This window comes from Scyliorhinus torazame, chromosome 6, assembly GCF_047496885.1.
Source record: "Scyliorhinus torazame isolate Kashiwa2021f chromosome 6, sScyTor2.1, whole genome shotgun sequence".
Taxonomy (NCBI): domain Eukaryota; kingdom Metazoa; phylum Chordata; class Chondrichthyes; order Carcharhiniformes; family Scyliorhinidae; genus Scyliorhinus; species Scyliorhinus torazame.
In genome coordinates this window covers 309,905,002-309,928,832 of record NC_092712.1, presented here as the reverse complement: position 1 = coordinate 309,928,832, position 23,831 = coordinate 309,905,002, and the positions used below count along the sequence as shown (strand labels likewise).

The following is a 23,831-nucleotide window of genomic DNA, read 5'->3' as shown; positions in this document are numbered from 1 at the left end:
ACTTTTTTTCTTGATGTCTGGGTGTGGTCATTCCTGAGTGACATAGCCTCCATTCTCTTTTATCCTTTTGAGTCATGGTTTATTTGCGGCAGGATTTGGATTTGTCTTAATCAAATTGATGACATAACGGTACTTGAAAAATGTCAAACATTTCTCATAAAAACAGAAAGTTCTAGAAACGATCAGCAGCTCGGGCAGCAACTGAGAAAAAGACTTAACAGGCGGAATTCTCCCTTCTGGAGACTGGAAACAGAAAGTGCTGTGACGGGGGCTGGAACGAGGAATTTTTCCCGCTGTGGAGGTTGGCAGGAAGATACGCAAAATCTTCCCGTACCTGCCTCATTTAATTATACAACCAGATGTTTTGCACCATATTCCATGATGGGGCAGGCCTGATGGCGCGGGTCCACCATTATATCTGGGCACCCATATTGAACATCTATCGGAGAAAGAAGGTGGACCCCCCGTTAATGAAGATGGAATTCCAGGAACATCCTACGGTTGGAAGACGAACTCCCTCCAGGAAATGGAATCCAGACGGTCCACCTGCAGGTGCTTCCCCCACTCCTGTTGTCCAGGGTTGCCAGTGGCCTCCATCCTGAGTTCCGGAGGCAGCCCCAGGCATTGTTCAGGTGAGCCCCAACATCTGCACGCCACGTTGTTCCAGATGTGTTTCGTATCGGTGTGTTTTCCCTCTGGCGCCTCGAAGAATTGAGCGTTAGTGGTCGGGCCTTCATCTGCATCGCATTAGCAGGATACAGCAGGTTTCCCGATCAGCCATGGCAGGCACCAGTGGTAGATCCTTAGATTCCGCTGCAAATTCGCGCCGGCTTAAAACTTATTTTTGGGCCTCCCACCAAATTCCTCCCCACCCCAACATGAACCCTCGGTGGGGGCTTGGGAGAATTCTACCCAACATTTCATCTGGTGAAAGTTGATGACTTGAAACCTCTGTTTCGCTCACCACAGATGCTGCTTGATCCGCTGCTGCATCCCGCATTTTCTATTTTTAATTCAGACATCCAACCTCTGCAGCATTTTGCTTTTAGTGGGGCATTTGAGGATGGGGAGCTTTTCGTCTTGCATGCATCAGGACTCTTAGCGAAATACCAGTATATGGGGAAAACAATAACTATGCTGTATGAGAAGAGAATACTGGTTGGTAGAGGCAAGTGGACTCTGGTTGGCAGAGGCAAGTGGACTCGGATTGGTAGAGGTGTTGCCATGGAGCTAATTGCCAGTCACCATCACCTGGTGCATTCTCCATGGCAATTACTCTACCAATTAGAGTCTACTTGCCGACCAATCAGCTGGTATTCTTGCGAAGTGTCTTGATGAGGGCAAGGCAAAAAGCTTCCAAGCGCCTCTTTTTTCAGCTGGACATTTACGACAGAATTTTTTTTTAAATGAGTTGGGTTTACAACAAAATAACCAGGCCCAACTTTGTCACAGAATAAAAGAAATAATAATTTATAAAGGAGAGATTATTCATTTCCTGATTGCTGTTTATCTGGGCAAGTTTATTCTTTAAACTGCCACATTAAAAAAGGTGGTAATTTTTGTACCGGTTGTCGATTTTATTAAAATTACTATTCATTCATGAGATGTGGGCGACATCCGTCCCTAACTACACTTGAGCAAGTGGAAATTAGCCGCTTGCATGGAGTGGCTCACTTGACTATTTCAATGCACAGTTAAGAGTCAACCACATTGCTGTGGGTCTGGAGTCACATGAAGGCCAGACCAGGTAAGGACGGCAGGTTTCCTTCTGTCAAGGGTATTAGTGAACAAGATGTGTTTTTGAAACAATTAATGATAGTCACCGTTACTGAAACTTTCATTATATCCTGATGTATTAATTGAATTTCGATCCCATTAGCTGACGTGGTGGGATTTGAACACTTGTCCCCACAGCGGTAACCTGATCTTCTGGATTATGAATAGAGAGACATTGCCACTACACTACCCCTGTGATCACGCAAGCTCCTTGTATCCTGATGTTCATGTCTGACCCCTACTCTTTTTAAAAATAAATTTAGAGTACCCAATTTTTTTTCCAATTAAGGGGCAATTTAGCGTGGCCAATCCACCTACCCTGCACATCTTTGGGTTGTGGGGGCAAAACCCATGCAAACACAGGGAGAATGTGCAAACTCCACACGGACAGTGACCCAGAGCCGGGGTCGAACCTGGGACCTCAGCGCCGTGAGGCAACAGTACTAACTACTGCGCCACCGTGCTGCCGTCTGACCCCATCTCTGTTGTTCATTTCCAATTTTGTATCCATTAATTTTTCCTTCTGGTTTAGGTGACAAAAACATTGTTGATCAAGAATACTTTAGCAATGTCCAGGTAAAGTCTGAAATGGCAAACCACGCCAAAAATAACCAACAGGGTATCATTTACTCCCCTTACATTTTCCTCCAGTTTAGAGAGCTGCTCTTCAAGTTTCCCTGCGCCCTTCCCTGTAGGAATTCTTCCTGTACGCAACTCTGACCAGGAATCACTCGCCCCTGTGGCCTCTCCAATCAGGTCCTCCGTGGCATTGATGACTTTCAATGCTTCTGTTGTAATGTTGCAGAGAGAGATGGCAGAATACTTCTGTTTGGTTAGAACAAAGAAAGAGACAGAAAGAACATTATTAATTGCCATTTGGTGGTACAGCACTTGAGTATTGCTGAAGATAAAGAGTCGTGGGGCAGGATTTTTAGGTCGGTGGGGTTTTCCCTTCCCACCGTCCGAGGAGCTGGACAAGAGCAAATCACCGACGATACTGCCTGTCCCGTAACCACGTAACCCTCCACCAAGCATCGATTGGTTGGAGGCAGAAATTCTGCCCCTCGCCTGAGGGTAAGTACTTCCTCAGAGAATTACCAGCCGGAGCCTTTTAACTAAATTAAAACCAAGCTATCTAATAGGTGCCCTCAGTGAGGCTGGCCTCTATGTTGTCTCCTCATAATCCAAGGCCATATTTAATTTAAAACAAACAGCAAACTTGGTTAATAATTATTTGCTTAGTTCAGTGATATTATTTGAGGGAAAAAACATGCCTCAATACCAACATCAGTGAAGTGTGCAAATCCTCACTCTGTGCATAAGGTAACCGCCAGTATGAAGACCTTGACTTATTATTGACCGACGTTAAGTCAAAGATAATTTTTAATTGTTTGTTCGTGCAGTTAAAATTAAAGTTACCTTCCATTAAAGAAATTCAGCATTGGGAATAACAGACACCAGAAGATTTTAACACATCTGGGCTGGTAGCGGCTAGAAAATGGCATTGGGTCATTTATGTCAGAGCTCCAGTTGCTGCCATCTTGGATAGGTCACATGTTTCAGGCGAGCAGCCATTTTCGATATGCAAATTGGGATCAGTGTCGTTGATAGGTCACAGTTTTGCCATCCCAACCGAAGGGCTTTCATGTGAAGAGGGATTGCGTGAAATTTGACCAACATTACCTGGAGTTCGGCCGAAATGGAGGGGAAATGCATATTGAAATGTTTAAAACCCTGAGGGGTCCCGGCCGGGTTAGGCGCTGGGATGCTGTTTTCCCCTGACACTGCAATGAAGTTACTGTGAAAATCCCCTAGTCGCCACATTCCGGCGCCTGTTCAGGTTCACAGAGGGAGAAGTCAGAATGTTAAATTCACCGAACAAGCACATCTTTCAGGACTTGTGGGAGGAAACCGGAGCACCCGGAGGAAACCCACGCACACACGGGGAGAACGTGCAGACTCCGCACAGACAGTGACCCAAGCCGGGAATCGAACCTGGGACCCTGGAGCTCCGAAGTAATGGTGCTAACCACTGTGCAACCAGGTCACCCATAATGATCGTTGAGGATTGAGACGAGAAGAAATTTCCTCGCTCAGAGCATTGTGAACCTTTGCAATTCTCTATCGAGGAGAGCTGTGGAATCAAGGGATGTGTGAATAGTGCGGGAAAACTGAGTTAATCTTCTCTTTTTCTTACATCAATGCGCTTTCTTTCTTTGAGCTATTGAATCCTTTGTCAGAGCATACATCAAGGAAGCAGCTTATGCTACATGAAGAAGCAGAACACAACAAGGGCGAAAGGTGAGAGGTTCCTGTGGAGCATTAAAAAACTGCCGGATTTGCCACACCAGTTTACATTGCAAACCTGACACAGCTTTCGGAGTTCACCTTTCAGCCACATATCAATTCAACCCTTGCCATCTGTCCTGGGAGCACATCGCCTGTGATTCAGTACCTTCTGTGGGACATCTGTCGGAAATCTAGACAGACAATATCCTATGTCTACCCCATCCACTGGATCTGTAACGCCCTCAAGGTACTCCAGTAAATTGGCCGGACTAAACCTGTACTTCCTCAGCCATCATTTGCTCTCTCCAAATCAGACTCATTCTTTCCAAATACTCCCTTCTCTTATTAAAACCTCAAACCCTTCCAGTTCAGACATTTGAATATTTACCCCTTGCCCCTTTATACTAAAAATGGGGGGAATAAGCGGGTGTCTCATTTTATATTTTCCAACGAGCTTCAAAAGATATCAGGGAGAGGATCTTCAAACTCCCCAGCCAGGAAAAACAATGCTCTTGGTTGGAACGTGCAAGAGCTCAGAGCCCTGCTTATATTATGTCGCCTATACCAGTGATGGGCAAGCTAAGCTGGTGAGGGGGCCGCAGGAGTGGTCCTCCTTCATCTCAGGGGGGCAACAAGGTTGAAATTGGGCTTGTTCACTAACCATAACCCCATGAATCAGATTGCATAAACAAAATGAATATTTACACTTTGGACACAGAGGGAGTGCACGGCTCTCGCAGTCAATGTTGTGAGCAATCAGCTGCACCTCCCCTCAATTGCCCTCGCGTTACGTGCAAATCACCCTCAGTCATACCGGTCGGAAAAAAAATTACCCGGGTGGAAATCAGCGACACGTGACAACCCTGCCCAGGTGCAATGGTCAACAAAATGTCTCGTGGGCTGCACTCAGAACCCAGATGGACCACATGTTGCCCGTGTGCCGCAGGTTATCCACCACTGACCCACACCTTTCTGCAATGCTTCCTTTGTGATACTAAAGTAAATAATTTCACGGTAATTCCAAACACTTGACATCACACATTGAGGTGCACTGGCATTTCAGAAAACATGTGAGCATGCATTAGCCGCAGTGATCTTCAGATTAGTATACTTATATCCAAACCTTTGGTCTATTGGATCATTTTGGATATTTGAACGACTTGTCTGGCCGTCTCAGCTTCTACATTCATCTTTACTTTATAACTGAGAGAGGTATACATCAAATGGCTTGGCAGTACAGAACTTGAGGATTAGTGAAAAAAAGGGAACGTCCTGTCAAAGCTTTACATCTTGCACTCATCAGGACGGATTTGCACAAATATGAAATTTTAAGGAGAACAATTTGGTTGATTTGGTATTCTTTAGTATTCCAAAGATTTGGCATTTTTGCCAATATGCCCTGATGAGTGCAAGATGAAAAGCTTCAACAGAATGTCTCTTTTTTCAGCAATTCTACCTGAAGAGTGTTTGTAGCTCAGCCTGTATTTCAAATGTCACAATAGCCTTAATGCTGCAATTACATCATCTATTTGTCTCAAATGTTTGGCGTTATTCCGCAATAAGACTCGAGGAGTCATAAAAGTGCAGTTTATTTGCGCGTGAGATTCAGAAACAGGGGGTAGGATGATAAAATATTTTACTAATACATGGGTATTCTGAATGTAAGATGTGCAATATGTTTTGCATACACCATTCGGCCCATCGAGTCTGCACTGATCCTCTGAAAGAGCACCCTTGCTGGGAAAACCACAGTGCCATATAATACTGTACCACTATATACATAGAACAGTACAGTACAGGCCCTTCGGCCCACGATGTTGTGCCAACCACTTATCCAAATCTAAGATCACCTAACCTACACCCCTTCAATTTACTGCTGTCCATGTGCCTGTCCAAGAGTCGCTTAAATGTCCCTAATGACTCTGACTCCACCACCCCAACTTGCAGTGCACTCCACTCACCCACCACTCTGCAATGATGTCACTGTGAAAAGCCCCTAGTCGCCACATTCCGGTGCCTGTTCGGGTACACTGAGGGAGAATTCAGAATGTCCAATTCATCTAACAAGCACGACTTTCGGGACTTGTGGGAGGAAACCGGAGCACCCGGAGGAAACCCACGCAGACACAGGGAGAACGTGCAGACTCCGCACAGACAGTGACCCAAGCCGGGAATTGAACCTGGGACCCTGGCGCTGTGAAGCCACAGTGCTAATCACTATGTTACTTCGCTGCTCCCATAGCAGAGGAGCAGCAATTTGCCTCATTATCCCTGCCCAGCAAGCAATGAAAATCAGCCAAGATCCCCATAACCTTGCTGGGAAAACCTGGACATTTACAGAAAAGAGTGAATGAAGAGGATTTGCCTCACGAGGTGGGGGTGGCAAAGAGTGGGGAGAGGGAGGTGAGGGAGACTCAGATAGGTGTGAAAGTCCTGCTGAACTTCATTATATTTTTCTTCCATTTCCTGCCTGGGAACTGACAGTCTCCAAGACATCGCAATGGCGGGGCAGGCTTGGGATTGGGGGAAATGCCTGGAATCTGCTCATCTCTTCTTCGTGGTGGTGTCTCTGAGGTTGGAAGCAACAAACGCACGTTTGGTTAACGGTCCTGTCCAAAGCACTGCGTGTACCAGATTTTGAACTCACTTTTTCAGCAGTGGTGACGCAAGTATGAAGCACCGATAATAAATACATTGCTGCATTAGCACTACTGAAGATCAAAGGAAAAGGGCCCATTCATTTTCCTCCAACAATCAAGTGTTTCCAAAGGAGGACAGGGCAGCGATCGGAGCCCTCGAGACAGAATGAACACACTAAACCATGGGGGAATGAATGAATGTGAGAACTCTCCAACCTCAAAGAACCACTTCACGAGCAGGCAGTCACGAAAACATTCCTTTCAGGAGTCACCTGAACAGGGCGCAGTTCCTGCCTGAGGATCAAAACGGACACCAGGTGATCAGAGGACTTTTAAAAAGAAATCAATGTTACTCAACGCCAACCTATCACCTTCCTGAACACCAGCAACCCATTTAACTCGCTAATTGATGCATGAGAGGCACTTGAAGATCTTTTACATTGTGTTCCTTCTTGCGCGTAGCTTTTATGCAGACAGAAGAATAACAAGCACAGACAATATGACTCACTTCTATTATTTCTGCTTGGTACCTGAACGGCCAGTCTTAACTCAAGTGCTGACTTACATCTACCTGGATGATCAATCCCCTGCTACATTAGTAAGTTGGTTGCCAAAGAAGTTTTAATTTATTTAACAACATCCAAATGGAGCATTGTTATGTGTACTTTCTTTTTTTTTAATAAACATTTTATTGAGGTATTTGTGGCATAGAAACAATAACAAAATAGACAAGATACATGAAACCATAAACATAATGCAAAAACAGTTTACCTTTTGTACAGGTCCCACCCTTATTACCCCCCCTACTCTAACCTAAACTACTCCCCCCCCCCACCCCCGCCGCCCTGTCTGCTGACGATTAATTTTCCGCAAGGAAGTTGACGAACGGTTGCCACCTCCGGGTGAACCCTAACAGTGACCCTCAAGGCAAACTTAATTTTCTCCATGCAGAGAAAGCTAGCCATGACCGATAGCCAGGTCTCTGACTTCGGGGGCTTTGGGTCCCTCCGTGCTAATAGTATCCGTCTCCGGGCTACCAGGGACGCAAAGGCCAGAATATCCGTCTCTTTCTCCTCCTGGATTCCCGGATCTTCCAACACCCCGAAAATCGCCACCTCTGGACTCAGCGCCACCCTTGTTTTTAACACCTTGGACATGACCCCTGCCAAAATCCCCGAAGCTTCGGACATGTCCAAAACATATGGACATGGTTCGCTGGTCTTCCCGCACATTTTGTGCACCTGTCCTCCACCCCAAAGAATCTGCTCATCCGGGCCGCTGTCATGTGAGCCCGGTGAACAACCTTAAATTGTATCAGGCTGAGCCTGGCACATGTTGCAGATGTGTTGACTCTACTCAACGTGTCTGCCCCTAGACCATCCTCTATCTCACCTCCCAGCTCCTCCTCCCATTTACGCTTCAGCTCCTCGGTCTGTGTCTCCTCCGACCCCATAAGCTCCTTATAGATGTCAGAGATGCTCCTCTCCCCTACCCACCCTCTGGAAACTATCCTGTCCTGAATTCCCCTCAGTGGTAGGAGCGGGAAGGTTGCCACCTGCTTACGAAGGAAGTCATGCACCTGCAAGTATCTGAATTTGTTTCCCCTCGCCAGCCCAAACTTTTCCTCCAGCGCCCTCATACTCGGGAAACTCCCCTCTAAGAACCCCATCCTCTCAATACCCGCTCTCCGCCATACCCGGAACCCCCCATCCATACTCCTCAGGGAGTTATGTGTACTTTCTTAATAGGTAGATGGAACTCAATTTTGGAGGTGATGTTCCGGCCGACAATCGCTGATACTTAATGTGTTTGTGCTACACTGCCCTAATCCATTTTTCATAAGGCGCAAGTTCACTTATTTTCAGTGTTCATCGTAGCATTTGCGGAGTGTAAATGCCGCTCTTTGCAGTCCCAAAAACAGCAATACATCTCAAACGGCGGGGGAGGGGGAGAATTCGGTACAGGATTCCATTCTCTGGCGCTCTCTCCGCCATCACAGTCACAATGGGGGACGATTTTGGCCTTCGCCGTCTGGGCAGTAATCTGGTGGAGTGGAATAATTTTCCCCCGCAGTGAAAATCAGGTGATACCCACAATGGCCAGTCAACTCATTTCACCGGATTAGCTTTCCTTTGCAGCGAATAGGAGGCTCACCCCAGACCAGGTCGCCCTTTTCACAGTAACTTCATGGCAGTATTAATGTAAGCCTACGTGTGGCACTAATAAAGATTGTTATTATTGTTCAAGGGAAAGTGAAGGAAAGCAAGGAAATATCACCTCTGTGCTCGTTGACCTACATTGGTTCCTGGTCCAGTCATTTCATGGACTCTCCCCGCTCTTCCCCTCAGCCCACCATCCCCAACGCCTCCAGCTCTTACAACCCTCTTTGAGGTCTCAATGTTCCTCCGACTCTGCTCTCTTGGGCATTGCTCCCATGACTGGTGACAATGCCTTCAGATGTCTGTGCTCTAGATTCTGTCACCTGTTCTGTTCATGTGGTTCAGTGTCAAATTTAGTCTGATAAAGCTACTGTGAAGCTTCTTCATCGAACCATTACAGTACAGGAGCCTCTCAGTCCATCATGTTTACACCACATCTCCGAATGGGCATTTCATTGCCTTCTCCCCCTAACCCTGCACAAAAGAAAGTCATCTAATTACCTCCCAAATGCTGCGTTCAAACCTGCCTCCACCACACTCTCAGGCAATGCATTCCAGACCCTAATCACTCACTGGGTGAAAAAAATGTTCTCACATCACTTCTTTTACCAATTATCTTAAATCTGTAGCCTCTGGTTCTCAATCCTTCGCCAATAGGAACAGTTTGTCCACATCGACTCTGTCCAGATCTCTCATGATTTTGAACAACTCTCATTAAATCTCCGCTCAACCTTCTCTTCTCCGAGGAAAACAGGCCCAACTTCTCCAATCGGTCTTCACAACTGAAGTTCCTCATCCCTGGAATCATTCTGTTCAACCTCTTCTGCACTTTCTCCAATGGCTTCGCACCTTTCCTAAAATGTGGCACCCAGAACTGATTGCAGTGCTCTAGGTGTGGTCTAACTAGTGTCTTATCCAATGTTTTACTACGTTCAAGGCTCAATCTGAGTGCAAGATGTTCAGTTGGTTCTGATGGCCCATGTCACCTCCATCTCCTGTGCCTGCCGTAACTCTGGAAGATCTCGACACCATCTTGAACAGGGGCTGATCCCTCCACCTTATGTGGGCCGGAGACACTTTCACTTCCACCTGCAAAATGCTCTTTGCACTTAGCCGAGGAATTTTGATTCCACCTTCCCAACACACCGCTTATTGTTGATCATAGAATTTACTGTGCAGAAGGAGGCCATTCGGCCCCTCGAGTCTGCACCAGCTCTTGGAAAGAGCACCCCACTTAAGCCCACACCTCCACCTTATCCCCGTCACCCAGTAACTCCACCTACCCTTTTTGGATACTAAGGGCAATTTTATCATGGCCAATCCACCTGCACATCGTTGGACTGTGGGAGGAAACCGGAGCACCCGGAGGAAACCCACGCAGACACGGGGAGAACGTGAAGACTCCGTACAGACAGCAACTCCGCACAGACAGTGACCCAAGGCGGGAATCGAACCTGGGACCTTGGAGCTGTGGAGCAACTGTGCTAACCACTGTGCTACCTGGCATTGATTTCCATGCAGTAACCTGTCACTTCCACCCATCGTTAGTGGTGAGCTCCTGAACCAAAGTAATTATCCCTTTGAGATTCCAACGAGAATATTTAAATCAAGCTGACTCTGGAGAATGATTTGTTATGCTCTAGGTGTAGCATAAGCGGCTTCCTTGTGGGGCACTTGACAAAGGAAGGTTTAGACGTAGAGATAACTTCAACACGTTTATTAAACTATTTACACTTCTATTACTCGGGTTCGACACTACTGCTAATCCTACTATAGCTACCCAGACTGACTAACCAGTTGCTGCAATCCACGTGGTGGGAGTAATATTGAATCAACCCTGTGCCTCTACTCATTGACTGTCTCCACTGGAAAGAGGCAGATCATGTGTGTGGTGACCTTTATATATGGGTTGGTGCAATGCCCTCCTGTGGTCGTGTCACCTCTGTGTGTATCGTGAATGTCCATTGGTCGTGTCCTATCTAACAGATCTATTGGTTGAGTGTGTGTGTGTGATGCCTCTGGTGCCCCCTCTAGTGTCTAGCTAGCCTGCAATGTATTAACATTGATGCACATCATCACAGAGAATTTGGACTTCATTAAAGTGGGGTGGAAGATACTCCCTGCCGGGAAAGAAAATCTGGGCTGAGATATCCTTAAACTGCATCCAGCTTCATATTTATTCGTCTTTCTGTTCCAGACACGTAACAAGGGTAATTATATAATTTTCTGCTGTCGATGAGAGATCCATATTCACACAATGATATTAGCAGAGAAGGAATCCACCTAGCCCATACACTAGCTGCTCTTTCTCCATCGTCCTGGCCATCTCTTTGCTCTTCAAACATTTATACAACTCTCCTCTGAATGTAACTGGATGGTGGAGGTCACACTTCCTGCCATTGAAGGAATCGGGGGGGGGGCACATTGCTGCAGACCCTGGGCATCTCACAGCCATTCCACACACGGACGGGCGTCAAGACCTCCACTCCTTCCTTGAGAGCTGCCACCCAATCTGATTGGCCGGCAGTTCTCCAGTCCCACTCGACAGCGCTGCAGTGGACAGAAGAAGAAATGCAGGAGCATGCTTGAGACTAATTCTGGGCACTGGAGACCAAGGTATGTTCAAGGAGACCCAGGGCAGGGTGAGTAGTGAAGGCCTGTGGGGAGGGCGATCAGGGTCATGGGCGAGAGGCCGGGAGTAGTCCTGCGGCATGTTGTGTCGGGGCCGGCGCGTTGAAGGAGGCCACTGCGCATGCGTGCGTTGGCGCCGACGCCACTGCGCATGCGCGGATCCCGCGGCACACAGTTCGCACCGAGATCGGCAGCTGGAGCGACACAAACCGCTCCTGTGCCATGCTGGCCTCCTGTATGGCCAGAATTAGTCCTGGCAGCGGCCCTGGCAACACCCACGACGGTGTTTACGACGGCGTGGACACTCTGCAGCGGGATTAGAGAATCCCGCACCTTGTACCCCTGACACCCGCACATAACGTTACCTGGGCCAGGGGCTGGTCCCCTCCCCATGGTGCTCACCACCCACCAGCCATGGACATGTCCCGGAGCTGGGGGTCCATCCCCTGTGTGTTCGGATGTTGGTTGTTGCGTGTGTGGTGTTGCCTCCCGCAGTGTTCAGGCACAGTGTCCAGGTATCACGGTCTGATTGGGATGCTCGGCAATGACTCCCACATGCTACCTGGCCCGCCCACCCACGGGAATCCACTTGGGATGAGTGAAGCACTCCTTTAACTGCAAATTCCCGATTAGCAAAAGCTTTCTAATGCATGGCCAGAGGCCGCTGCAATCAGTGGGGGTTCTGGGTGGCCAGTGGGGCAGACAAGCATGGACAAGGGTTGCCCCCAGAATGGGTACACACGATCCAGGTGTTGGCATGGTGGAGTCGCATGCAGTTTCCCCCCCACAGTGGAGCACCCCCTCTGCTCTGATTACCCTTCCCCCCCATGGTGGACCACCCCAGCAGAGGGTGGACCTCCCCCAGCCTACCCCTCACCCCCTTCCGAGCTCAGAGGCAGCAAGCCCAGTGCCCCCGGGCTCTTTGCTTGTGAGCGAAGGTAGCTACTCATCTCCTCAGCTCCCCGCAGAAGCCCTTCCTCCAGGTTCACATTTTAAAAAAGGAGTAGTAATTGGTGCCAGCGTGACCACCTGTTGGGGAGGTGTCTGGATCATGGGAGTGGCTCCGGTTAATTGTATGGAAATAGGACTTGAGTGGTGATATTGGCTTCTTGCCATACTACAGCGGGATCCTGATTTCGACGATGGTAGCTGGCTGGTTGCATCGCAAACAGTGTGGCGCCTGGCACGGTTCCTGTTTTTGGTCTCTCCCGCTATTCACCAGGCTCATCGCGACCTCACTAAAGTGTGGGCCCTAAGTGTAGGCCAGACCAGGGAGAAACTCCCAAGGTCCAAAAAAATGACTAAGTATGGTTGAATAGCGGTATGGATCTCACCCAAAAAAGCACCACGAAACACCCCGCCAAACTCGCACTTTGGAAATGACACTTTGAAATTGTTAAATTAAATCCCGCCTATAGAATCACAAAGAGATATAAGGACAGGTGACCAGAAACCTGATCAAAGAATTGGGTTTTAAGGAATGTTTTGGCAGAGGAGAGAGATAGAGTGGCAGAGAGATTTAAGGAGGGGATACCAGAGCTCAGGCAGATGATGGGATGGGAGGTAATGGGGGAAACCAAGAAAATTGGGAGTGCGTAAGGTGCCAGAATTGGAGAAATACAGAGACCTTGGGAGGGTTGTAGGATTGGAAGAGATTCCAGAGATTGGGAGTGGTGATGGGTCACCTCGGGTAGGGGGCATTTCACAACAAGGATGAGAATTAAGCAAGATGATGCAGATCTGCTGAAGCTGATGGATTTGTACCCCTGCAAAAATCACCTCCTGGAAGCAAGGAGAGGAAGGAGGTCGAGAAAATTAAACTTTGAAGGAATAAAGCTCTCCGTCAATAGTTCCAAGGCTGTGGCCGATCCCAAGGTTCAGGTATTGTTAGTATTTGATTGAGCATTTCACTCAGCTGTATGGTATCACATAAACTAAGTGAGTGGTCTGTAAGCAGCGAAAGGTTTCTCTTGGTCTCTCTGCAACTTGATAAATCACAAACTATCTGCAGAGAGTGACGCTTCTGCTATGCTGCCAGGGTGCTCATTTCAGTGTGGATGGGTGGCACGTTTCTGCCCACCTGCGGTTGGCACCACATTGTATCGTGTCCTTGGGGCAGTAATAAATCGGTCCAGAATCAGGTAGGGTCACAGTTTGCACTTGAGTAACTCTGATAAAAGCGAAGAACAGTTAAATGAGTAAATAGACTTCCACAAACGATGACGAAATACAGGATTAAGTAGACATCGTACCTTAATTTATATAAAAAAGTAATGACCTGGACAGATTGCATTTTTTGCTGTGGCTATGCCAGATTTCCTTTGTTGTGTTCTTTAGCCTCCTCATCCTTCAATCATTTAATTTCCTCTCAAGTGTGCCGAGAGATGCACACCTCATTACTGCCTGAAGAAACTACCACTGTGCAAAAAATATTCTCGAAAGCTTTGTACTTTGGGGTGGGAAATGAGATAGCAACCATTTTCTCACAGTCTTGAAACAAAATGAGCTTTTGGATCTTTGTTGATGAGATGTCCGATATCTTAAGCAGACATGCAGACATGAGTCACAGCTTCAGTCCCCTGTTTCAGGCCTAAATATTGTCCCTATAATGATACAATACATTGGGGTATTTACTGTACAAGACACAAGGCACCAATCGTTCGTAAGGGTTTTGGGTAAACATGTTGGGGGTTTATTTATTAAGACCAGGCACGTGGGATCGGTTATACATAGGTGTAAAGCTTGAACACCCGTCAGAGCTGTGTGCGTGTGCTCTGCTCAAAACAAAAGTGAAACTCAGACCAGATCACATGATACATTTCTCTTCTGGGGATGTCACGCTTATATCCCTTAAAAGTATAGGACAACAAATGTGAACTGTTAACTTACTCTCATGAGTTCATCCTGAATGTGCTTGTGGTCTTCGTCACACGAGGTCGTCTCCTGGGCTCCCTCGGTTGTCTCTGGATCCAGCTCGTCCCCAGACGATGACTCCTTGTCACTCAATTTTGTAGCTAGTTGGACCAACTTTGATCTTAGCTTCTCTTCCATCAAGTCTGCAGGAGTTCTGGAAAACGTGACCCCACTCTCGGGGCCCGGATGAGATTTTCCCTCTGGGATTTGGACCTTATGTGCAGGGACAGGCGATTCCTTTGACAAAAAAAAAACGGCATTCAATTAATTGGCATTTGATTGCTTTTTAAAAAAAAGATGAAATCTATATCTTAAATATATGCGATTGATCTTTTCCACTTGAACAAATCTATTTGCATCTCAGTGTCCAAGGCTTCGGAGACAGATGATAGACCACATTGAAAATGAGAGCAATGATGACAATAAGTTGAGAAGGTATCTAGGACAAGTTGATATGGAAAGTTGACATATCAGCAGGCAAACGTCAATGTTGTAAAACTTAATGAGTTTGCTGAAATAGGAAACATGCTTGAGGATGCTTGGCAGGGTGGGATGGGTAGTTGGTTTGATATCCTTCCCAATGTTGGATGCATTAATGCAGGAATCCTGTATCAGCGAGTTCATTCACAGCAGACATTTTGCAATGACAAAGCAATGGAACGATTGCACGTGGTGAGGTTGGCCCATTGGAAAGAGCTGGGTAAGATAAATATACTCTGAGCAGATGAGCATTCACGGACAAACTCAGGATATGTTTATCTTAACACCCACGGCATTCTGAAGCAGCAGTGTGCGGCACACACAAAGATTACCTCTCTGCTCCAGGTCCCCAAACTAATTCGCCTCTCCAGCCTGGCAAGGCTCTGCTCCATCACGAACATACTCCTGTTCAACTCCTTGGGTTGAAGAGAATGGGTTCAGTGTCAGTGAAAGGTGGCGGGCGGTTGCAACAGCTGGCACACAGTGCACCTGCTCACATGTCCAAACATATTGTCATGTGAGAGTACCTTTAAGAAATGGGTGTTTATTACTGCAGTGATGTCAGAGAGTGGGTGGAGCTGGGCTGTCTGTCAGCATTTTACTTTCGTTTTAGGCTGTTTGCTGCAGGGTGTGTTTTAGTTTCGTTTTCAGAGCTGGATAGCTGCAGTCACAGCCAGAAGGGGTATTAGTCTCTCTCTATGTAATCTAAAGACTGTAATTCGATCCTTTGGTGATTTAAAACTAATAACTGCTCTCAGTAGTGACTTTAACCTGATGTGCTTCTGTTTAAAGTTTTTTTTGAGTCTTATGGATGTTAAAAGGACAGCTTAAGGATTACTTAGTGTTGTATTCTTTGGAGGTTATATTTGAATTGATGGTTACTCAGATGTTCACTGTATGTTTTAAAAAGGTTAACTTGAATTCATAGAATAAACATTGTTTTGCTTTAAAAAATACTTTTCAATTTCTGCTGTACCACACCTGTAGAGTGGATCATGTGCTCCCCATACCACAATCTATTCAAAGTTGTGAGTCAGATGAACTCCATGATACACTTTGGGTTCTCTAAACCCTGGCCCATAACAAATTGGGGCTCGAGGGGGATAAAAGTCTATCTATTGGATTGGCTTAGTGAACTTAAAGACAGTGAGGGGTGAGCATATTGTGGTTGCTTTTCAGGTGTGGTATTCTAGTTTAAGTGGGGAGTGTGTTGTGGACAATTGCTCTTTCAGAGGTTCTGAAGTTTTTGGGGGTGGAGACGGTCACACGCAGTACCTTATGGATAGAGACTAAAAGCAGACTGTTAGATCTGGCAAAAATTTGCAGTTAACATTACCTGACAAAATGCGAAAAGACGAGGTAATTATGGCGGTGGCTAAGCATTTAAAGTTGCCTGAGATACAGTTTGACTCATTGGAAATGGCAAACATTCAGTTACAAATTAAACAAATGGAACATGAGAAAGAATTAAAGCAGCTTGAATACGAAAGAGAGGAAAAAGAAAGAGAGAGAGCGGAAAAAGAAAGAGAAAGAGATATAGAGGAAAAAGAAAGAGAGAGAGAGGAAAAAGAAAAGGAGAGAGAAGAAAGGAGAAAAGAAAGAATAGCCCTAGCAGAACAAAAAGAAAGAGAAGGGGAGATACAGATCAGGGAAAAAGATAAAGAGAGAGAGTTTGAACTTGGCCATTCAGAAAATGGTCATGAAACATGACAGTCAGTTATAATTGGCAGATGTAAAGGGAAACATACAGTTGGATGATCGTGATGAGGATAGGGAGAAAGAGAGTCAAAGTCATAGGCTTGGTGGGAATCTATTTAATTATGTCCAAGCATTGTCAAGATTTGACGAGAAGGAGATAGAAGCCTTTTTCATTTCATTTGAGAAGGTAGCTAAACAAATGAAATGGACACAGAATGTGGGTATTACTGATTTAAACAAAGCTGATAGGCAGGGCTAGTGAAGTGTTTGCATCACTACCGGAGGAGGTATCTGGGACGTATGAGGGAGGTGAAAAAATCCATCTTAGGTGCATATGAACTGGTGCCTGAAGCCTACAGACAAAGGTTTAGAAATTTAAAGAAAGAATTTGGTCAAACATACATGGAGTTTGAAAGGCTCAAACAGAGTAATTTTGATAGGTGGATAAGGGCTTTGAAAATAGACCAAACTTATGCAGCTGTCAGAGAAATTATACTTTTGGAGGAGTTTAAAAATTCAATTCCTGATGTAGTGAGAACTCATGTGGAAGAGCAGAGGGTTAAAACTGCGAGGTTAGCAGCAGAAATGGCAGATGTTTATGAATTAGTTCATTAATCAAAGCTTGGTTTGTGACATCAGTTTCAGCCTGTGAGAGATAGAAACTGGGGACATGAGAAATACTCAAGTGGTAAAGGTAAAGGTGATCTGATGGGAGACAATAAGGAGAGTGTACCTCAGATTAAAAAAGAAATCCAGGAGGGTAGAAAAGAAATGAAAAGTTCCAAATGTTTTCACTGTAATAAACTAGGCCATGTAAAGTCACAGTGTTGGTGGTTGAAGAAAAGCACTGGGAAGGCTGATGTGGTAAAACAGGATGAGACAGTGGGGTTTGTTAAAGTGGTAAAGGAAAGCCCCAGTGAAGCGAAGGAGGCGCAAAAGATTGTACAGCCTGATCAAGAGGTGATTGATAAGAAGGTGCCAGATCTCTTTAAAGAATTTACTTGTATGGGTAAGGTTTACTCATATGTATCAGGAGGAGCAGGTAAAGAAGTCGCAATTTTATGAGATACGGGAGCTAGTCAATCTATAATGGTGAGAAATGAGAAGTTATGTAATTTGGGAAGAATGTTGCCAGTAAAGGTGGAAATATGTGGAATTCAGGGCGAGAGGAGTAGTGTTCCATTATCAGAAACAATTTTTGATCAGATGGTTGAAAAAGAACAAGAACAGGTGGAAGATGAGGCGGATATTTTTAGTTCAGGAAAATTGGCGCAGTTACAACAGAAAGATGTAGAAATAAAACGGATGTATCAGAAAGCATATACTGAAGAGGAATCTGACTGTATACCAGAGTGTTATTACCGTAAAAGTAATGTCTTGATGAGAAAATGGTGGTGACCTTTCAGGAATCATTGGAGGCAGGAAGGGTTCCAGAGGACTAGAAAGCGGCTAATGTAACATCACTGCTTAAGAAGGGAGGTAGGCAGAAGACGGGAAATTATAGATCGGTTAGCTTGACTTCGGTCATTGGTAAGATTTTAGAGTCTGTTATTAAAGATGAGATCGCGAAGTACTTGGAAGTGCATGGTAAAATAGGACTGAGTCAGCACGGCTTCGTCAAAGGGAGGTCATGTCTGACAAATCTGTTAGAGTTATTTGAGGAGGTAACAAGGAAGTTAGTCAAAGGAGAACCAGTGGACGTGATTTATTTAGATTTCCAGAAGGCCTTTGACAAGGTGCCGCATAGGAGACTGTTAAATAAGTTAAGTGCCCATGGTGTTAAGGGTAAGATCCTGGCATGGATAGAGGATTGGCTAACTGGTAGACGGCAGAGAGTGGGGATAAAGGGGTCTTTTTCAGGATGGCAGCCGGTGACTAGTGGTGTGCCTCAGGGGTCTGTGCTGGGATCCACAACTTTTCACAATATACATTAATGATCTGGAGGAAGGAACTGAAGACATTGTTGCTATGTTTGCAGATGATACAAAGATCTGGGGCAGGATTCTCCGACCCCCCCGGCGGGTCGGAGAATCGGCGGTGGGGCGGCGTGAATCCCGCCCCTGCCGGCCGGAGAATTGGCGGGGGCGGGAAACGCGCCGGTCGGTGACCACTCACAGCGGCCCCCCCGGCGATTCTCCGATCCGTGATGGGCCGAAGTCCCGCTCATTCTATGCAAGTCCTGCCAGCGTAAATTAGAGTTGGTCCCTTACCGGCGGGACCTGGCGGCGCGGGCGGGCTCCAGGATCCTGGGGGGGGGGGGGTGGGGAGCGCAGGGCGATCTGGCCCCGGGGGGTGCCCCCATGGTGGCCTGGCCTGCGATCGGGGCCCACCGATCCGCGGGCGGGCCTGTGCCGTGGGGGCACTCTATTCCTACGCGATGGCCGGCGCGAAGGTGAACCCCCACTGCGCATGCGCGGGGATGACGTCAGCAGCCGCTGACGCTCCCTGCATGCGCGGACCCGCGCCGGCTGGCAGAGTCCCTTCGGCCCCGACTGGCGCGGCGCCAAAGGCCTTCCACGTCGGCCGACGGGGCGCAAACCACTCCGTTCATGCCACTCCGTCCTGCCGGGACCCCCCGCCCCGCTGGGTACGGGAGAATCACGCCCCTGTAGAGGGACAGGTAGTATTGAGGAAGCAAGGGGGCTGCAGAAGGATTTGGACAAGCTAGAAGAGTGGGCAGTGAAGTGTCAAATGAAATACAATGTGGAAAAGTGTGAGGTTATGCACTTTGGAAGGAGGATTTTAGGCATAGACTATTTTCTAAATAGGAAAATGCTTCGGAAAGCAGAAGCACAAATAGACTTGGGAGTCCTTGTTCACGATTCTCTTAAGGTTAATGTGCAGATTCAGTCGGCAGTTAAGAAGGCAAATGCAATGTTAGCATTCATGTCAAGAGGGCTAGAATACAAGCCCAGGGATGTACTTCTGAAGTTGTATGAGGCTCATGTCACCCCATTTGGAGTATTGTGAGCAATTTTGGGCCCTGTATCTAAGGAAGGATGTGCTGGCCTTGGAAAGGGTCCAGAGGAGGTTCACAAGAATGATCCCTGGAATGAAGAACTTGTCGTATGAGGAAAGGGTGAGGACTCTGGGTCTGTACTCGTTGGAGTTTAGCAGGATGAGGGGGATCTTATTAAAACTTACAGGATACTGTGAGGCCTGGATAGAGTGGACATGGAGAGGATGTTTCCACTTGTAGGAAAAACTAGAACCAGAGGACACCATCTCAGAGTAAAGGGACGATCCTTTAAAACAGAGATGAGGAGGAATTTTTTCAGCCAGAAGGTGGTGAATCTGTAGAACTCTTTGCCGCAGAAGGCTGTGGAGGCCAAATCACTTGAGTGTGTTTAAGACAGAGATAGATAGGTTCTTGATCAATAAGGGGATCAGGGGTTATGGGGAGAAGGCAGGAGAATGGGGATGAGAAAAATATCAGCCATGATTGAATGGCGGAGCAGACTCGATGGGCCGAGTGGCCTAATTCTGCTCCTATGTCTTATGATCTTATACAGGGTGTCCAATTCCCCTAATAAGCACGTCTTTCGGGACTTGTGGGAGGAAACCGGAGCACCCGGAGGAAACCCACACAGACGCGGGGAGAACGTGCAGACTCCGCACAGACAGTCGCCCAAGCCGGGAATCGAACCTGGGACCCGGGTGCTGTGGAGTAACAGTGCTAACCACTGTGCTACCGTGATTTGGAAATATATCGGCCTTTCCTTCACTGTCGCTGGGTTAAAATCCTGCAACTCCCTCTCTAACAGCACTGTGGGTGTACCTACCCCACATGGACTGCAGCGGCTCAAGAAGGCAGCTCACCACCACCTTCCGAAGGGCAACTAGGGATGGGCAATAAATGCCGGCCTAACCAGCGACGCCCACATCCCAAAAACGGATGTAGAAAAAATCTCCACGTTTAAAACTCATACAACGTTTTGTTGCACTTAAGTAGGAAATTAATTGGGTGGCCAGTTTAGGAACAGGAGTAGGCCGTTCAGCCCCTCGAGCCTGCCCGTTACTTAATGGCTGACCCATGACCTAACTCCATATACCCACTGGCCCATATCCCTTTATTTTATCCGATGGCCGATTCACGGTTTTGAAATGAAAATGCTGATCTTAGACGTATAACGTTGCGATTTTTTGTTGTCGAAAATTACAGCACAGGAACAGGCCCTTCGGCCCTCCCAGCCTGTGCCGACCCAGATCGTTTATCTAAACCGGTCTTCTATTTTCCAAGGATCTACTTCCCTCTGTTTCCCGCCCGTTCATATATCTGTCTAGATGCATCTTAAATGATGCTATCGTGCCCGCCTCTACCACCTCCGCTGGCAAAGCGTTCCAGGCACCACCTTCTGCGTAAACAACTTTCCACGCACATCTCCCTTAAACTTTCCCCCTCTCACCTTGAAATCGTGACCCCTTGTAATTGACACCCCCACTCTTGGAAAAAGCTTGTTGCTATCCACCCTGTCCATACCTCTCATAATTTTGTAGACCTCAATCAGGTCCCCCCTCAACCTCCGTCTTTCCAACGAAAACAATCCTAATCTACTCAACCTTTCTTCATAGCTAGCACCCTCCGTACCAGGCAACTTCCTGGTGAACCTCCTCTGCACCCTCTCTAAAGCATCCACATCCTTCTGGTAATGTGGCGACCAGAACTGCACGCAGTATTCCAAATGTGGCCTAACCAAAGTCCTATACAACTGTAACATGACCTGCCGTCTCTTGTACTCAATACCCCGTCCGATGAAGGCAAGCATGCTGTATGCTTTCTTGACCACTCTATCAACCTGCGTTGCCACCTTCAGGGTACAATGGACCTGAACTCCCAGATCTCTCTGTACATCAATTTTCCCCAGGACTCTTCCATTGACCGTATAGTCCGCTCTTGAATTAGATCTTCCAAAATGCATCACCTCGCATTTGCCTGGATTGAACTCCATCTGCCATTTCTCTGCCCAACTCTCCAATCTATCTATATTTTGCTGTATTGTCTGACAGTCCTCCTCGCTATCTGCAACTCCACCAATCTTAGTAACATCTGCAAACTTGCTAATCAGACCACCTATACCTTCGTCCAGATCATTTATGTATATCACAAACAACATTGGTCCGAGCACGGATCCCTGTGGAACACCACTAGTCACCTTTCTCCATTTTGAGACACTCTCTTCCACCACTACTCTCTGTCTCCTGTTGCCCAGACAGTTCTTTATCCATCCAGCTAGTACACCCTGAACCCCATACGACTTCACTTTTTCCATCAACCTGCCATGGGAAACTTTATCAAACGCCTTACTTGAAGTCCATATATATGACATCTACAGCCCTTCCCTCATCAATTAACTTAGTCACTTCTTCAAAGAATTCTATTAGGTTTGTAAGACATGACCTTCCCCGCACAAAACCATGCTGCCTATCACTGATAAGTCCATTTTCTTCCAAATGTGAATAGATCCTATCCCTCAGTATCTACTCCAACAGTTTGCCTACCACTGACGTCAAGCTCACAGGTCTATAATTGCCTGGATTATCCCTGCTACCCTTCTTAAACGAAGGGACAACATTAACAATTCTCCAGTCCTCCGGGACCTTACACATGCTCAAGGATGCTGCAAAGATATCTGTTAAGGTCTAGCTATTTCGTCCCTCGCTTCCCTCAGTAACCTGGGATAGATCCCATCCGGACCTGGGAACTTGTCCACCTTAATGCCTTTTAGAATACCCAAAACTTCCCCCTTCCTTATGCTGGCTTGACCTAGAGTATTTAAACATCCATCCCTAGCCTCAACATCCGTCATGTCCCTCTCCTTGGTGACTACCGATGCAAAGTACTCATTAAGAATCTCACCCATTTCCTCTGACTCCACGCATAAATTCCCTCTTTTGACTTTGAGTGGGCCAATCCTTTCTCTAGTTACCCTCTTGCTCCTTCTATTCGAATAAAAGGCTTTGGGATTTTCCTTAACCCTGTTAGCCAAAGATATTTCATGACTCCTTTTAGCCCTCTTTATTGCGCGTTTGAGATTTGTCCTACTTTCCCGATATTCCTCCAAAGCTTCATCAGTTTTAAGTCGCCTAGATCTTCTGTATACTTCCTTTTTCATCTTAGCTAGTCTCACAATTCCACCCATCATCCATGGTTCCCTAATCTTGCCATTTCTATCCCTCATTTTCACAGGGACACGTCTGTTCTGCACCCTAATCAACCTTTCCTTAAAAGACTCGCACATTTCAAATATGGATTTACCTTAAACAGCTGCTCCCAATCCACATTCCCTAGCTCCTGCCGAATTTTGTTATACTTGGCCTTTCCCCAATTTAGCACTCTTCCTTTCGGACCACTCTCGCCTTTGTCCATGAGTATTCTAAAACTTACGGAATTGTGATCGCTATTCACCGACTGAAACTTCAATCACCTGGACGGGATCATTCCCCAATACCAGGTCCAGTATGGCCCCTTCCCGGGTTGGACTATTTACATACTGCTCTAAAAAAACTCTCCTGGATGCTCCTTAATTCTGCTCCATCTACGCCTCCAACACTACATGAGTCCCATTCAATGTTGGGGAAGTTAAAATCTCCCATCACGACCACCCAATTGCTCCTACATCTTTCTATAATCTGTCTACATATTTGTACCTCTACTTAATGCTCGCTTTTGGGAGGCCTGTAGTAAAGTCCCAACAATGCTTCTGCACCCTTCCTATTTTTTAGCTCTACCCATATTGCCTCAGTGCTCGAATCCTTCATCGTGCCCTCCTTAATCACAGCTGTGATATCATCTCTGACCAGTAATGCAACTCCTCCACCCCTTTTACTTCCCTCTCTATCCCTCCTGAAGCATCTATACTCTGGGATATTTAGTTGCCAGTCTTGCCCTTTCCTCAACCAAGTCTCAGTAATACCAATATCATATTCCCAGGTACTAATCCAAGCCCTAAGTTCATCTGCCTTACCTGCTACACTTCTCGTATTGAAACAAATGCACCTCAGACCACCTGTCCCTTTGCGTTAATCATCTCTTCCCTGTCCACTCTTCCCCTTAGTCACATTGAGTTTATTATCTAGTACCTCACTGGCTTTAGTTGCTGCCTCTTTACTGACCTCTAACTTCCTAATCTGGTTCCCATCCCCCTGCCACATTAGTTTACAATCTCCCCAACAGTGTTAGCAAAAGCACCCCCTAGGACATTGGTTCCAGTCCTGCCCAGGTGTAGACCACCCGATTTGTAATGGT

At 46.7% G+C, this 23,831-nt stretch overlaps 1 protein-coding gene across 3 annotated transcripts in view; it reads right to left on the bottom strand.

Annotated features, from left to right (window-relative positions):
• myripb (myosin VIIA and Rab interacting protein b) overlaps positions 1–23,831 on the bottom strand; it is a 475,899-nt gene that overhangs the window by 35,745 nt on the left and 416,323 nt on the right. For 2 of the 3 annotated variants that reach the window (XM_072510045.1, XM_072510046.1), the window contains exons 11-13: positions 15,220–15,303; positions 14,384–14,644; positions 2,416–2,601 (exon numbers count right to left, since the gene is read on the bottom strand). In XM_072510045.1, the coding sequence (XP_072366146.1) occupies positions 2,416–2,601; positions 14,384–14,644; positions 15,220–15,303 (531 nt within the window). The remainder of the gene's footprint in view (positions 1–2,415; positions 2,602–14,383; positions 14,645–15,219; positions 15,304–23,831) is intronic. The other variant, XM_072510047.1, reaches the window with a different exon arrangement.